The sequence below is a fragment of the Drosophila gunungcola genome (assembly GCF_025200985.1).
Source record: "Drosophila gunungcola strain Sukarami chromosome 2R unlocalized genomic scaffold, Dgunungcola_SK_2 000020F, whole genome shotgun sequence".
Lineage (NCBI taxonomy): Eukaryota > Metazoa > Arthropoda > Insecta > Diptera > Drosophilidae > Drosophila > Drosophila gunungcola.
Genome location: NW_026453174.1, coordinates 550,217 through 562,760, shown reverse-complemented (window position 1 = coordinate 562,760; position 12,544 = coordinate 550,217). Strand labels below are relative to the sequence as shown.

Below are 12,544 nucleotides of genomic sequence, written 5' to 3'. Positions count from 1 at the left end.
CGGATGAATAAACATCTTTGTAAAATGATGATGCCAGCACTGAAATAATTTCACACGTTTCTCGCACACACAGCATATATGCGTCATGTGTCCACGGATTCGAATCCCCATTCACATTCACATTTAGATATGAATACATGTGTAGTATCCACGGCATGTTTGCCAATTTGCACGCTGTCCATTAACGGACCATGCGCCGTTTATCTGATTCGGATTCGGATTCGGATTCGGATTCATTGGCCATTTTCATGGATATTAACGGCCTGATAATCGCGACAATCAAACTCATGTTTAGCCAACATTTCCATATAGCATTGGGGGTCGAATGCCTCCGCAATTGGTCAGGGTTCACTCTAAATGGGTAAATGGTAAATGGTGAATGGTGAGTGGTGAATGGTGAATGCGAAGCGGCAGTTAAAGGCCCGAATCAATTGCCTTGATGGATGCTGCGGCTGTCCGAAGTTGCAGCTTTTCGGGTCGGAGGGCTATAAATCTGCAGGCCAGATAATGAAACTAGAATGATTGCGGCAATCACTGGTGTGGCCAGCAGCCAGAGGGTCCTTTTGCGCATGTCCTGGCTGCAGATACACACTGCTCACATAGCGATAGATACAGATACAGATACAGATACGGATACGAATACGGATACGAATATGGATACATAGGGCAGCCAGCCACTTTACATTATGTGGCAAAGGACTGGCGATTACCGATTCCGCAGTTCAGGGCCTCAGGGCCTCAGACTTTTCAGATCCTGCGCACACGACGTGTCAACTTTATTGCGGTTTGACTTTGCCGCGGCCCCTCGAACCTGGAACACCCACTTTGAGCCAGGACCCTCCGACGGCGACCCTCCCATTTCCATGATTTACAATTCCCGTTTTTTTCGCCATATTTTTTTAGGGGCTTTAATGGCCATCGTAAAGCCGCAGGAGGACTAGAACTCTGCACTCTGGACACTGCTCACATTTCGCGCACTGATTCTAAAAAATGAAATCATTTTTTCTCGAATTTTACGAGCAGGACTCTTTGTCCTGGCCAGGCCCTTGTCCTTTTTTGCGACTCTCCGCATTTTTTTTCGAACATTCCGGGCATTACCTACGGAACGTTTTATGGCGGAGATGATATTCGCTCGGCCTGGGTTCCGTTTTTTAGGCCATAAAAATTAGGCGGCATAAAAAAAGTGCATTGGAATTCTAGTTCTAGTTTCAGGTTTTTAGGTTTCCAGGTTTCTGCCAGCCCGTCGATAGATTCGCATTTCGCGGAATTCGGAAGCGGAACCGAGTGCCAGATCCCGGCTGACCTTGCCTTTTAAGCCAAGCCAAGCCGTAAAAAAATTGACTCGCTGCGGTGCGCGGAATATTTTTTAAGAACTGACTTTCCAGCGATCCTGATCTGGGTGCGAATCGTAAAAAAAAGCAGAACAAAAAGCGGCCATTTCGCCGGCAAATGATCTGTTAATGGGCCGGGCTAAAAAAGTAAGTCACAAAGTCACAAGGTTGTCCGGGCAATTGGCCTGGTTAAGGATGTGTGGCATACTGGGAAAGCCGCAGGACTATCGGTGGATCAAAGCTCTTAAAGGTCCAAAGGATTCCCCCGAAGAATCACACGACTGGCGGGGATCCCCCTTTGAAATGGACCGCCGTTAATGGCCACAAAAGGAAAAAAAGCAAGTGACATGCAAATTAGGCGGTTTAATTGTGGCAGCGGTCACGCTAATTAGGGGCGGACTGACCTTGCCACTAACCCCTCCTCCCCCCACCCATCCTCTTTTATCAGTGGGAACCGCCAACGGCAGCAGCAGCAGCACCAAAACCACCGAACGCATGACCTTCGACCTACGCCGCATTGTAATCTCACTTTTTCTTCTTTTTTCACAGGCCATTTGCGTTCGCTGCTGCCGTCCTTCGTGTCCTTTTAGCATGCGTGTCCTTTTTAGCATGCTAAAAATCAATAGATCGAAAATGTGCGCGATCTTAGCCGGAATTCGAGTGGGATTAGTCGTTTATGGCCCACGCCCTCAATCCTCCATAAAACACTAAGCGCTTTTCCCTAAATGTATCTCTTGATATTTGTATCTGCATCTGTATCTGTTGCTCTGATGAATAAACAACTTTTTGATATAGTGCTGCTCAAAATGGCTCCCACTCATCCCCATTGGCAGCTGGTGGTGTGTAGAGAATGCGGCATCCGGAATCCGGAATCCGGGGGAAAGCCAAAAATATCCCATGGATGCCATCAATTAGCATACAATTAAAAAATGCTTAAACAGGGAAATCGACTTGGGATGCGAGTGGTTTGGCCACAGATGCAGCCGCAGCTACATTTGTATCTGTATCTGCGTATCTGCGTTTCTGCAACTCCAAGTGGCAGGCAGCAGATCAAAGCGACGACAACATAATTGCTGCTTCACTTCACAGTTCTCAGGCACTTAAGATATATATTACGGCATATAGGGTATGAGTATATGGTGGTCCAAGACTGCAGCTCCATTTCTACACACAGAGAGAAAACACCAAGAACATTCGTTCTTAAAAGCCGTGTAAGCACAAATATTCTTATTATGAGAGAGAAAAAAATGTTTTTTTACTGAATTAAGAACTAAATGGGTTTGGTTTAAGAACATGATGGTATTGATTTATTTAACAAAATAAATACTTTTTTGTACCTTATTTTGTGCACTCCAAGTCCACCCAACCTGAATTCGAACCGAAAACTTCCGGATTCGTAGACGCATTAGTCATCACATTTTACTGTGTACTAAGAAACCTGTTTGCAATCAAAAAGCTTTTATAAGCTTTACTTTTGGGGGCAACTTGATAAAAAATTAAAATAAAACAGAATAATGGCAAAAAAGACATAAAAACCAAAAAAAAATATAAATAGAATACCTTGTCTGGGATTTGAACCTGGAGGATCTTAATAACTTACCCAATGTCCAGTCATTTTAAGAACAGAATGTTCTTGTTTAAATAACGGCGTTCTTAGTTTGAGAACATTTTTGAACAAACCACCTTTCAGAAATCAATTAAACTTGATTCAGGAACATAAAGAACATTTTTTACTCAAAGTTTCGATCTTGTTTTGAGCACATCTTCAACTCAGCTGAGAACATTAGAATTAGAATTCTCTCTGTGTAAAGATCTTTTTTAAGTCTGCCTGACTGACTGACTGATGGTGGCCCATTTCGAGGGCCCATTTCGTGGCGCCTGCTAATTGAGATCGCGGCGATCCTTTGGCCGGCCACTTGAGCCCATGTCCTGCGGAAGTAAGTGCCGCCACTTCCTGGTTTCGTCCTTAAGGGGGAAAGATCAAAGGGGGATCTAAATCGGCATCGGCATCGGCATCGGAATCGGAATCGGCATGAGGATCTGCACAGAGTGTCACAACTCAGTAATGATAAGCAGGAACACATACATATGTACCTGCCACCGATCCCCGGCAAGTCCGAGACTAATCCACAAATATTGTCAACTCTTTGGCTCTAATCTGTGGCCTAATCACTTCCCTGAAATGCATAATTGTGCCGCTGCTTTTGATACGCCGTAGCCAGGGGCAAAAGGAGCGAAAGGAGCAAAAGGAGGAAAGGGAACCGCAGCCAAGTGGCAGTCGCGATTGGCAAATCCGATGGCAAACAAAGGCCGCAGAATGGACAACAAGTAGCGGCGAATTAGCAATCCTATCATGCTTTTATGGCCAGTTCGCGCGAATTTGAATGCCAGCCATGGGCCGGGGATCCTGTCAACCCCTTTAGGGCGATAATCCTTCTAAATGTTTGCATTAATTTCGAGGCGTAAACGGATTAGGGCGTGCTGGCTGGGCGGAACCCGCAGCAGAAACCGCCGAGGACACTGCACCGACTGACCTGACCTGACCTGCTCTGCTCTACTCTACTCTACAACCCGTCTAATCCTTTCGCATTTGCTGGACTGACTTCTGCACTGGCTCCGCCCCTAATCCTCGCGAGGTCCTGGGTCCAGAGTAACCGGATTAACTGCGATTACCCCAGATGATCCGCAGAAAGTCAATCTGGTTCGGGCCTAATGAGAAGTCAGCCAAGTCAGCGAAGTCAGCCAAGTCGAGTGAATCCAATCCAATCCAATCCAATCCAATCCTTTCTCCCCCTTTTCTGTTTATTTGTTTGTTGTCGTTTGTTTTGAGAATTTCTGGCAATTAAGTTGCCCGATTGGATGCGCGGGGGCGGGCGCATCAAATCCTTTCGGCATACCTGTCCACCCACAGGATGCAGATAGCCAGTGTCTCAAGGCTGCAAAGTCAACAAGTCGGCAGCAAATTTCCATTTCTCCTTTTATTTTATTTCTCATACTTTTTTTAGCCCTAACTCGCGGCATTGTTTGGGCCAAGTTTTTCTTCTGCCAAATTGCGAAGATGATGCGGGGATTATGCGCTGATTGCGTGCAATTATGGACATCCTGCGAGGCCGGGCGAAACTTCCTGCTAAATCCTTTCAGGAGCCGGCAGAACCCCTTTGTGCCGGAGTCCTTGACGCATCCTTCGACATCCTTCGTTTTTTTTTCGCGTTGCAGCAGCTTGCGTAAAATTTCATAACCCTACGAGCGGCAGTTCCGCAGAAATCCTAGCCCTAGCCTTATCCTTTTTACCTCTTGCCAATCCGTTGGCTAAAAAACAGCTCCGACTTCCGTGTAACTACAGGGCATTCGGCCTAAAAAACGGCGAAAGGACGAAAGACGCTGGCCAGGTAGCATTGCGAAATTCGCCAAAGTGCGGCCCGGTTATATAACGGGTTTTCATATGGCCAGGATCGGCAGGATCAACCAGAAACAGGCAGCCTCTGTTTTGATTTAGGCAGCTTCAGTTAATTACCCGGACGGCCAGCAATTGCCGGCAATTATAAAACAGCGCAGATGTATCTCTATATATCGCATGCTCATACCAAACAAAACCAAAAAATAATAAAAGGGGAGATGCGTGGGTGGTTTAACGGGTGATAAATGTGCGTGATTTGGAATGAATGCGCATCGATTAAAACCGCAGGGCAATCAATTTAGCGCCTTTTACGCCAAATTGGCTCGTACACAACCAATTAATGTCAGCGGGTGAACTGACACCCTCCCCCCTCTCCTCCCCCACCCCCTTAATACTCTGGGCAACCACCCCCGAAAAACAATTACAACAAACAGCAAGGCGAAACAGAGCGACTGCTGCAGATTCCGCTCAATAAACCTCCAATAAAGCGAATCCAGCGTGAGGCGTCGACGTCTAATTGCTGTTAACTCGTCAACTAGGAGAACGCTCCTCCTTCGCCGGTTTTTCCGACCCATCCTCCCACTTCTCCCCCCTCGCTGGCTGCCTGATTAAACACATTGGAGCTGCGAGATATACAGTCGAGCATCTGTAACTGCAAACTAAGAGTCCGCCTAATGGAAAATGCCTTGTTAATAAACCAAAAAAAATATGTTTGTCTTGTACTCCGCTTTTTATAATGAGTAAGCAATTCAAACTGGCATTATACTGTTTATGCCATAAAAATATCAGCTATTTTTCACTTTTCTTATTTGTTTAGCTCCAGACTTTTAACAATCTACATCAATTTTTTTTTTATAAGCACTTTTTTAATCATTTCACCAATTAAATTTATTGTTTTACAGCTCTTTTTTGCAAGTATCTCAAATAATAATGTAATCATATCATAAATATTTTGTTTTTTTAGCTAAATAACAAAAAATAGAACGAAAGAGAATGAAAAAAAGTTTAATATGCCTTTAAAATAAACTACAGATAGTATTAAAGTTCAAGTATTTATTCAATACTTAATAATATAACCTCTATATTTTTTAGTTTCATTTGATTTAGTTTTTATGATTTTTTGTAGGGTGTATAAACACAAACGCTGTTAAGTTTTAATCAAATATACACTTTATTTCGTCTTCAGTTATGGGAAACTCCGTACCTTTAGGCTAAATAAAAGAAATAGCCAGATTATCGATTCGCCAAAGTGTACCTGCAATACGGGCTTAAGGCCGAAAGTCCGACAAAAATTGTTTTAAAGATGAACACCCAACAGAAATGCGAATTACGAAAGTTTGCCTTCATGAGCATACAGACTAACTTGTGTAAAACCAAGTATTTTGCGTATGAATTCGAGTTAAAGACGTTCGACTGTACGGCAAAGTGCGGGGAAAGTGCGGGGAAAGGGGCGCGGCCGGGGCGCTGTTTGCATCATACACCGCAATGAATGAGTGCCCCATAATTGTGACTTTGAGTCTGAGGCGATTCCGCAGCTCTGCTGCATCCTCTGCCGCGGAAGGCGACGGCCATCTTTATCAGCCACCCCCACTCCCCCCCCCCCCCCCCACCTCTTTTTATTCTTTGTGTTTTAGATACAAACTGGTTTCCGCTCGCGCACTTTCACTCTCTTCGCGCAGGCGCACTTCGCGAGCAAGAGACTGGCCGCCGATTGGTGGACTTCGTCTGGCGTTTCCATGGAGTTGGCTCCCATTTTTTTGGGCAGCGACCACGCCCAACTCTCCTCTGCCGGCGTCGCTGCCACTCTCCCAAGAACTAAAAAAGGGAAAAAAAAATACAGTGAAGCTAAATAAAACGCTGCCATAATTGGCATCGTTAATGCCGAAACCATGAATACTAAAAAGTTTTTACGAGCTTAAGCTGCAGTTGAGCAGCTATCATACAGGCCGTGTATTTCAGGGGATGATTTTTATAAATTCTTTTTATAATTATATATAAGCACAGGATGCTGACCCCATGCAAAACTACTTAAAATAAATTCAAATTAAATTATACATGCAAGTTACATACATTCTACAGTAGAGGCAAAGTCAGTACCACAAAGTATGCAACACTTTGGTAACACACTTCGTTACGTTATTACGTAGTCGCAGCAAGATAGTTTTATGACAGCCACCTTTTGTCAGGCCGATCACCAGAGCTGCCAGACTTTAACACAAAATTTGAAATACTTAATTCAGTAAACTTTTATTTAAAACAAATACATTAATATGGCGCCTGCTTGCGAGACTTCTTCTCCTTTTTGACCTTCAGCTTGTCACCGACGACGGTGCTTCCACTAGACTCTTGCGACCAAACCGTGACAATGCCGGACTCGCCGCCCGTTATCAATAATCTTCGCTTGGAATCGTACAGACTCTCCCTCACGATCTGCTTGTTGCCCTGAAAATTGGCCAGTGGCTGTAGGGTATTTTTGGTGGTAACGCTCACGGAGCGCAGGATCTCCCTAAGAGAAGGAAAGTTAGTGTGATATTTGTCAAAAGCAAGTAAAAAAAACTCACCCCTTGTTGAAATTCGTGCCCGCCAGCAGGAAGACTTCTCCGTCCTCCTGGTTGTGGGCACCGATCAAGTTGAAGTTTGATGCGTTTTTGCGCCTTATGGCCGCCGTGACATCCGGCCGCTCAAAGGAGCACGCCTCGTCGCCCTCCTCGCTCTCGTAGCTCTTGAAATCGCCGGTGGTCGTGATGCAGGATATGATGTCCTTGTCGTAGACATTCCTGTGCCACTGCAGACGGGCAACGCTGCTCTCTGTGTTGAAGGTGTTGAGCAGGGCCTCATCCTCGTCCGCCTCCTGGACATTGAAGACGTTGATGAGGCCATCCACACTACCCGTGGCCAGGATATCCGGATTCTGGGCATGGAACCGCACCGAGGTGATGTCGTCCTCGTGGCTGTCGCAGTACACGCCCATCTGCCGTCGCTCCCGGACGTCGTAGAACACCAGGAAGACGTTGCTGTGAAACTGGTTGGTGCCACAACAGACGATCCGTCCGTTGGCGTTCCTGTCGAAGCAGGATATCGACTTGGGCACCGGAGCCACCGACAGATGCTGGGTGTATTTGAACCTGGCCTGTTCGCCCTTCAGTCGCAGATCGTAGAGGCGCACATAGCCGTCGGTGGTGCCCACGAGGATGTTGTGCGGTCCCTCGTCGAGGAAGCGGACGCCACAAATGCTCACTGCATTCGACTCCGTGGGCGGCAGGAAGCTGAAGTTGGAAAGCTTTCCCGATCCAGCATCCAGATTGTAGATGTGCACCGCGGAACTGGACAATCCGACGGCAACGCGATTGAATCCCTGGTCGGCGGACAGGCTAAGCACATAGTCACGTTGCAAGGAAACGCTGCACTCGTCCTGAGGCTTGTACTGCAGCTGGAATTGGGCGGCCAAATCCTGGGCGCTACAGGTGTCCTCGTCGCCGATGTCTTCCTCGTCCTCCGAACTGGGCAGCTCCTCGAGGGCAGCTTCTGCAAGGGACAGGGATTTAGTAGTCCGCATTTTTAGGCTTAAAATATAGTTAAACCTTTGCAATACTTGTTAAAATCACTCATTTTGGCTGTTGTTGATTCCTCCGCACGTGTATCGAATAACGCCAGCGATGGGCAACTAGCTAGTTTAGAGCTAATTCAATGATAGCTAAATTTTTTTAAAATGAGAATGTTTAAAAGATGAGGCAGTGAGTAAGATTAAGCAGTTAAATGGCAAATAATATTTATATATATTTTTTTTTAATAAATAAAATTAGTTAACAGCAAAGTAAATTGGTTTACTATTACTTTAAGGGCGCATTATTTATTTAGCTATTAATTCTCTATACTTTTTAACCAAACAACATTGCTTGTAATGCTTCTTCTTGCCCATCAAAAAACATCACTTGAATTTGGGCGGGAATTTTGTAATTTGAATTTGCTCAAAATAAATTAAAACTCAAAATATACTCAAGAAATTTAGATATATGTTTATAAAGTTAGCTCAAATGAAGGTAAAGTTAAAAATTTAAATGAATATTAATTATTTCAAATAAAGCAATGCTGATAATGCATCAGTTAAATAAAACCATACAACTTCCCAGGTAATCACGAAATAAGAGATTGGCATCTACCGTTTAATATCGTTCTGTAGTTTTATTCTTTATACAAAAGTTAATTTCACAAGAAGCCATTCCGAATACGACATACGCAGTCAGCTGCCTAAGTATTTATTCGGTTTGGTATTGGATTTGCGTGTTCGTTGAGGTTTCTTGATTGCCTGACTTGACTGTTTTTTTTTGTGTTCTGTATGGTCATATAAATATATATGTACATATTTATATAGGTTCTGCTATTATATTCAACAAAGGACTCAATTTCCTGCGCAGCATCTCTAACAAGAAGAACTCTTCAACAAGCAACTATGTATTCAATAATTAGATATATGCGGGCTACAATATAGATCCTATTCACATGAAGTCGTCATAATCTTCGGTGAAGTCATTTCCGTACTTTTGATAGCCATCAATGTCCTGCAAAAGAATGTGTTGATTTAGTTATCTATTTGCTATTAAAGAGGATCCAAGGAATTACGTCGTTCTCGGTGCGCAACGTGACCTTGCCCTTGCCCTTGCCAGCGGGCTTCTTGGCATTGGCCTTCTCCAGCTTGAGCTTTTCCGAGTGCAAGATCTCCACGTTCATCTTGACCTTCTTGATGTCAGCGGCGCTCACTTGATAAGGCGGAAAATCAGATCTGATTAGAGGCTTGTCTAGGCATAAGCTAGATGATCACTCACGGTTCACGCATAGGCTGCGCACCAGGTCCTCAACGAATTGGGGAAAGTGCTCCGATTCGCGGTACTGGGAAACCTTCCAACTGAGCGTGGCACCGAACTCTTTAAACTCCTCTTTGCTCTCCGGGTTGAATGCCTCCAGGCCACCATCGCTCGTACTCGTCACGCCAAAGGCATCCTGGGCGTGCTTGAGATCGGAGGCCTCCTGGATTTTTTGCAGGCGCAGTTTCTCGGCCAGCTTCTCCTCGGGCGAGAGGTTGGCCAGTCGTTCCGCTTCCGCCTCTTCCTCGAGGCGCTATAGTGGGAGATCATGATCATAAAATAGTCTGGGAAGTTTGGTTTGGCAATATCCTACCGCCTGCTGCTCCAGTTTGGCTTTTAGCGCCTTGCTCGGCTTTGGCTTGGCTGGGGCTTCTGTTTTCGTTGGCTTCTCCTCGTCCTTCTTCTCCTCCTCATCCTCCCAGCTGTCCTGTGGGTGGGAAAATGCAAGAGATTAAGTTGAGTCTGCTCCGAAAGTGCACACGTGTACATCGAAATGAAAGTGAAACCGAGAGTGCACGAAAACAAGTTATGGCTCCGGGCATTTGTTGTTGTTGTTGTGCGGTTGACTACATCCGCATACAGCAATGCTTTTGGGTTTCGGTTTAGGTTTTGTTTGGTTTTCAGTGGCCCCACCTTGATATCCTCGTCTTCGTCCTCGCCCTCCCACTTGTTTACGCTGGCGGCTGCATTAGGTCGTATGACCACTTCACTGTCTGCTGCGGATTCTGAAATATTACAAGATGAATCACAGTTAAATCTGAAAATTACAGGGGTTTCGAATACGGTTAGTTGGCAGGGGCTAAAAATAAGCATCAAGGCTGGTTGCATGGCACTCCAACAACAACAACAACGACGGCGACCACGTTTATTGTCCGCCGAAGATGACGCACCTCCCCCGCCCCAGGAAACTCACCCCAGTCGTCGGCCATATCTCCGGATTCCTATATATTTGAGGGATTTGTGCTTTTGGATAGGTTTGTGCTTGAATCCACTTCGTTTCCAGCCTCGCAGCGATTTCGGAAATTTTCCAAAACCAACCAAATCTGCAGAATACTTGTAGTGTGACCAAACTGCAGGTGCTGGGAAAATGAAGAAACAAAGCTGCCGATAGACAGTTGCTATCGAATATTCATAATGCACTTATGAATGGCAGCCAACGATATTTTCTCTGTATTGTAAATTAAAAACGAAAACTAACTTTATCAACTGTTTTTGAGTGTTTTGAACGCACATATTTTGTCAACAACGAATTATTTGAAGCTGGCTGTCTCATACCAATAAAACTGTCAAGCTATAGTCTGTCTTACCGTTGAATACTTGAGACGTCAAACATTTTCATTAAATATACCTAGTTTCAAACATTAACTAACTATATATAAAATTTATCAGGTGTTATATAATTATTAAAGTAAGTATAATTACTTCAATTACGTAGAACAACATTTGACATTTCAACAGAAAAAATATAATATAATATTTAAGCTTCCAAAATTATAGATAAAATTTTTTTGTTTAGATATTTACATGTTTTTACATATTTTACCAATGTTCAGACTATTACATTTTTTTCAGTGTTATGTTCTAGTCGATTTGCACACAAACAAGCCTGGTCACACTTTCTATCACGGCAATCCTAGAATTATCTGCCACATCAGATTTTTTAAAACTTTGTATACTGTTTACCAGAAAAAACAATGTCATAGCAAATTAAGAGTAAATTGTGATAGCAACATCAGAAGCAGTCTTGTGTGTGGCCCCACCTCCATGTAGAATTGGGTCCGGGAAAGTGCCCGTCGCTCCCCAAACGCCGCAGCATCCGAAAAACAATTCTCGAACCAAGTGGAACGAAATCGAAGATACCAACACTTGTAGAACGCCCACACTTGGTAGAAGAATAGTCGCAAATTGCAGCGAAGACGTGTCACTGGGGAAAGAGCTAACGAAAGGTTGAAAAAGCGCGCTCGAAATGGCCCAAACCAGCGGAAATCTATCCGGAAACATGCAGCCGCCACCGCCATCGGGAGGCAGGTTCTCCGTGGACCTTCAAAGGTGAGTGACCTACAACCCTGGAGGCATCTGATCTAACATATCATTTCCCCACACAGTTTGCCCAGCCTGTCCAACCTGCCATCGCCGCTGCAGATCTTCCAAATGGTGCGCAACTCCCTGCGACCTTGGATTGTCTTCTTCAACATCAACAACTTCAAGTCGGCCGTCAGCATGCAGCGCCTGAACAACCGAATCCTGCGGAATCTCTCCTACTTCCAGGCCAACTACGTCTTCATATTCTTCGTCCTGATGATCTACTGCCTGTGAGTGATCTAAAGAACCCAGCTTGAGCTACCTATCTAACCTACATACCTTGTAAATCCCCTCCAGCATCACGGCGCCCTGCATTCTGCTGGTCATCTTGGCCGCTGCCTTTGGTTGCCACAAACTGCGGGTGCGCAACAGCAACATCACAGTGGTGGGCCACCAGCTGACGCCCAATCAACAGATAATCGCCCTCAACTTGGCCACTGCGCCCGTGCTCTTTCTGGTGGGCGCGGGCTCCATTCTTTTTTGGACACTGGGCGCCTCCTGCTTTGTGATTGCAATGCATGCCATCTTCTACAACATCGATGCTATCGTGACCGAGGAGAACGAGGGATTCCTTGCCCAGGTTGTCTGATTGCCAGCCAGAAGCTGAAGTATTGGTCTTCTGGGATCTGGACAATCCGCGGCGAGGACGAGGTGCAGACATATTCGCCACTATGGGGCCTTATTAGTCGATACAATCAACACGCAATATAAACTATTTATAACGGATTCTAGTTAAGTTTTAGCCGCAGACATTGAATAAACAAAGTACACAAACTATGACAGATTCATAAGACTATATTCCATTTGGCAAATCAATCGCAGTCTAAGTCAATAGATGAGGAGCATTCGGCAGAGAATTTCGATTTAAATCT

General features: G+C 44.9%; 3 protein-coding genes across 3 annotated transcripts; 1 reads left to right on the top strand and 2 right to left on the bottom strand.

The window, feature by feature from the left end:
- Window positions 1-6,949: 6,949 nt before the first annotated feature.
- On the bottom strand, window positions 6,950-8,406 carry LOC128256443 (WD repeat-containing protein 89). The gene is made up of 3 exons (XM_052986818.1): window positions 8,310-8,406; window positions 7,290-8,253; window positions 6,950-7,234 (listed from the first exon to the last, which is right to left on the bottom strand). The coding sequence occupies exons 1-3, from the start codon at window positions 8,335-8,337 to the stop codon at window positions 6,994-6,996; spliced, it is 1,233 nt and encodes a 410-aa protein (XP_052842778.1). The 5' UTR covers window positions 8,338-8,406; the 3' UTR covers window positions 6,950-6,993.
- Window positions 8,407-8,885: 479 nt separating this feature from the next.
- LOC128256449 (eukaryotic translation initiation factor 3 subunit J) lies at window positions 8,886-10,767 on the bottom strand. Its single transcript, XM_052986826.1, has 6 exons — window positions 10,504-10,767; window positions 10,224-10,315; window positions 9,904-10,017; window positions 9,552-9,843; window positions 9,349-9,485; window positions 8,886-9,287 (listed from the first exon to the last, which is right to left on the bottom strand). Exons 1-6 carry the CDS (start codon window positions 10,517-10,519, stop codon window positions 9,225-9,227), a joined length of 714 nt encoding a protein of 237 aa, XP_052842786.1. The 5' UTR covers window positions 10,520-10,767; the 3' UTR covers window positions 8,886-9,224.
- Window positions 10,768-11,181: 414 nt separating this feature from the next.
- LOC128256450 (prenylated Rab acceptor protein 1) lies at window positions 11,182-12,456 on the top strand. The gene is made up of 3 exons (XM_052986827.1): window positions 11,182-11,639; window positions 11,696-11,902; window positions 11,970-12,456. The coding sequence occupies exons 1-3, from the start codon at window positions 11,557-11,559 to the stop codon at window positions 12,259-12,261; spliced, it is 582 nt and encodes a 193-aa protein (XP_052842787.1). The 5' UTR covers window positions 11,182-11,556; the 3' UTR covers window positions 12,262-12,456.
- The last annotated feature ends 88 nt before the right edge of the window (window positions 12,457-12,544 follow it).

Coding starts and splice junctions, on each gene's coding strand:
- LOC128256443 (XM_052986818.1), bottom strand. CDS start 8,337: ATGAGTGATTTTAACAAGTATTGCAAAG. Junction 8,254..8,309: donor TTTTAACAAGTATTGCAAAG/GTTTAACTATAT, acceptor TGTCCCTTGCAG/AAGCTGCCCTCGAGGAGCTG. Junction 7,235..7,289: donor GGCACGAATTTCAACAAGGG/GTGAGTTTTTTT, acceptor TCCTTCTCTTAG/GGAGATCCTGCGCTCCGTGA.
- LOC128256449 (XM_052986826.1), bottom strand. Junction 10,018..10,223: donor ACGAAGACGAGGATATCAAG/GTGGGGCCACTG, acceptor TCCCACCCACAG/GACAGCTGGGAGGATGAGGA. Junction 9,486..9,551: donor GCGCAGCCTATGCGTGAACC/GTGAGTGATCAT, acceptor CGCCTTATCAAG/TGAGCGCCGCTGACATCAAG.
- LOC128256450 (XM_052986827.1), top strand. CDS start 11,557: ATGGCCCAAACCAGCGGAAATCTATCCGGAAACATGCAGCCGCCACCG. Junction 11,640..11,695: donor TTCTCCGTGGACCTTCAAAG/GTGAGTGACCTA, acceptor TTCCCCACACAG/TTTGCCCAGCCTGTCCAACC. Junction 11,903..11,969: donor GTCCTGATGATCTACTGCCT/GTGAGTGATCTA, acceptor AATCCCCTCCAG/CATCACGGCGCCCTGCATTC.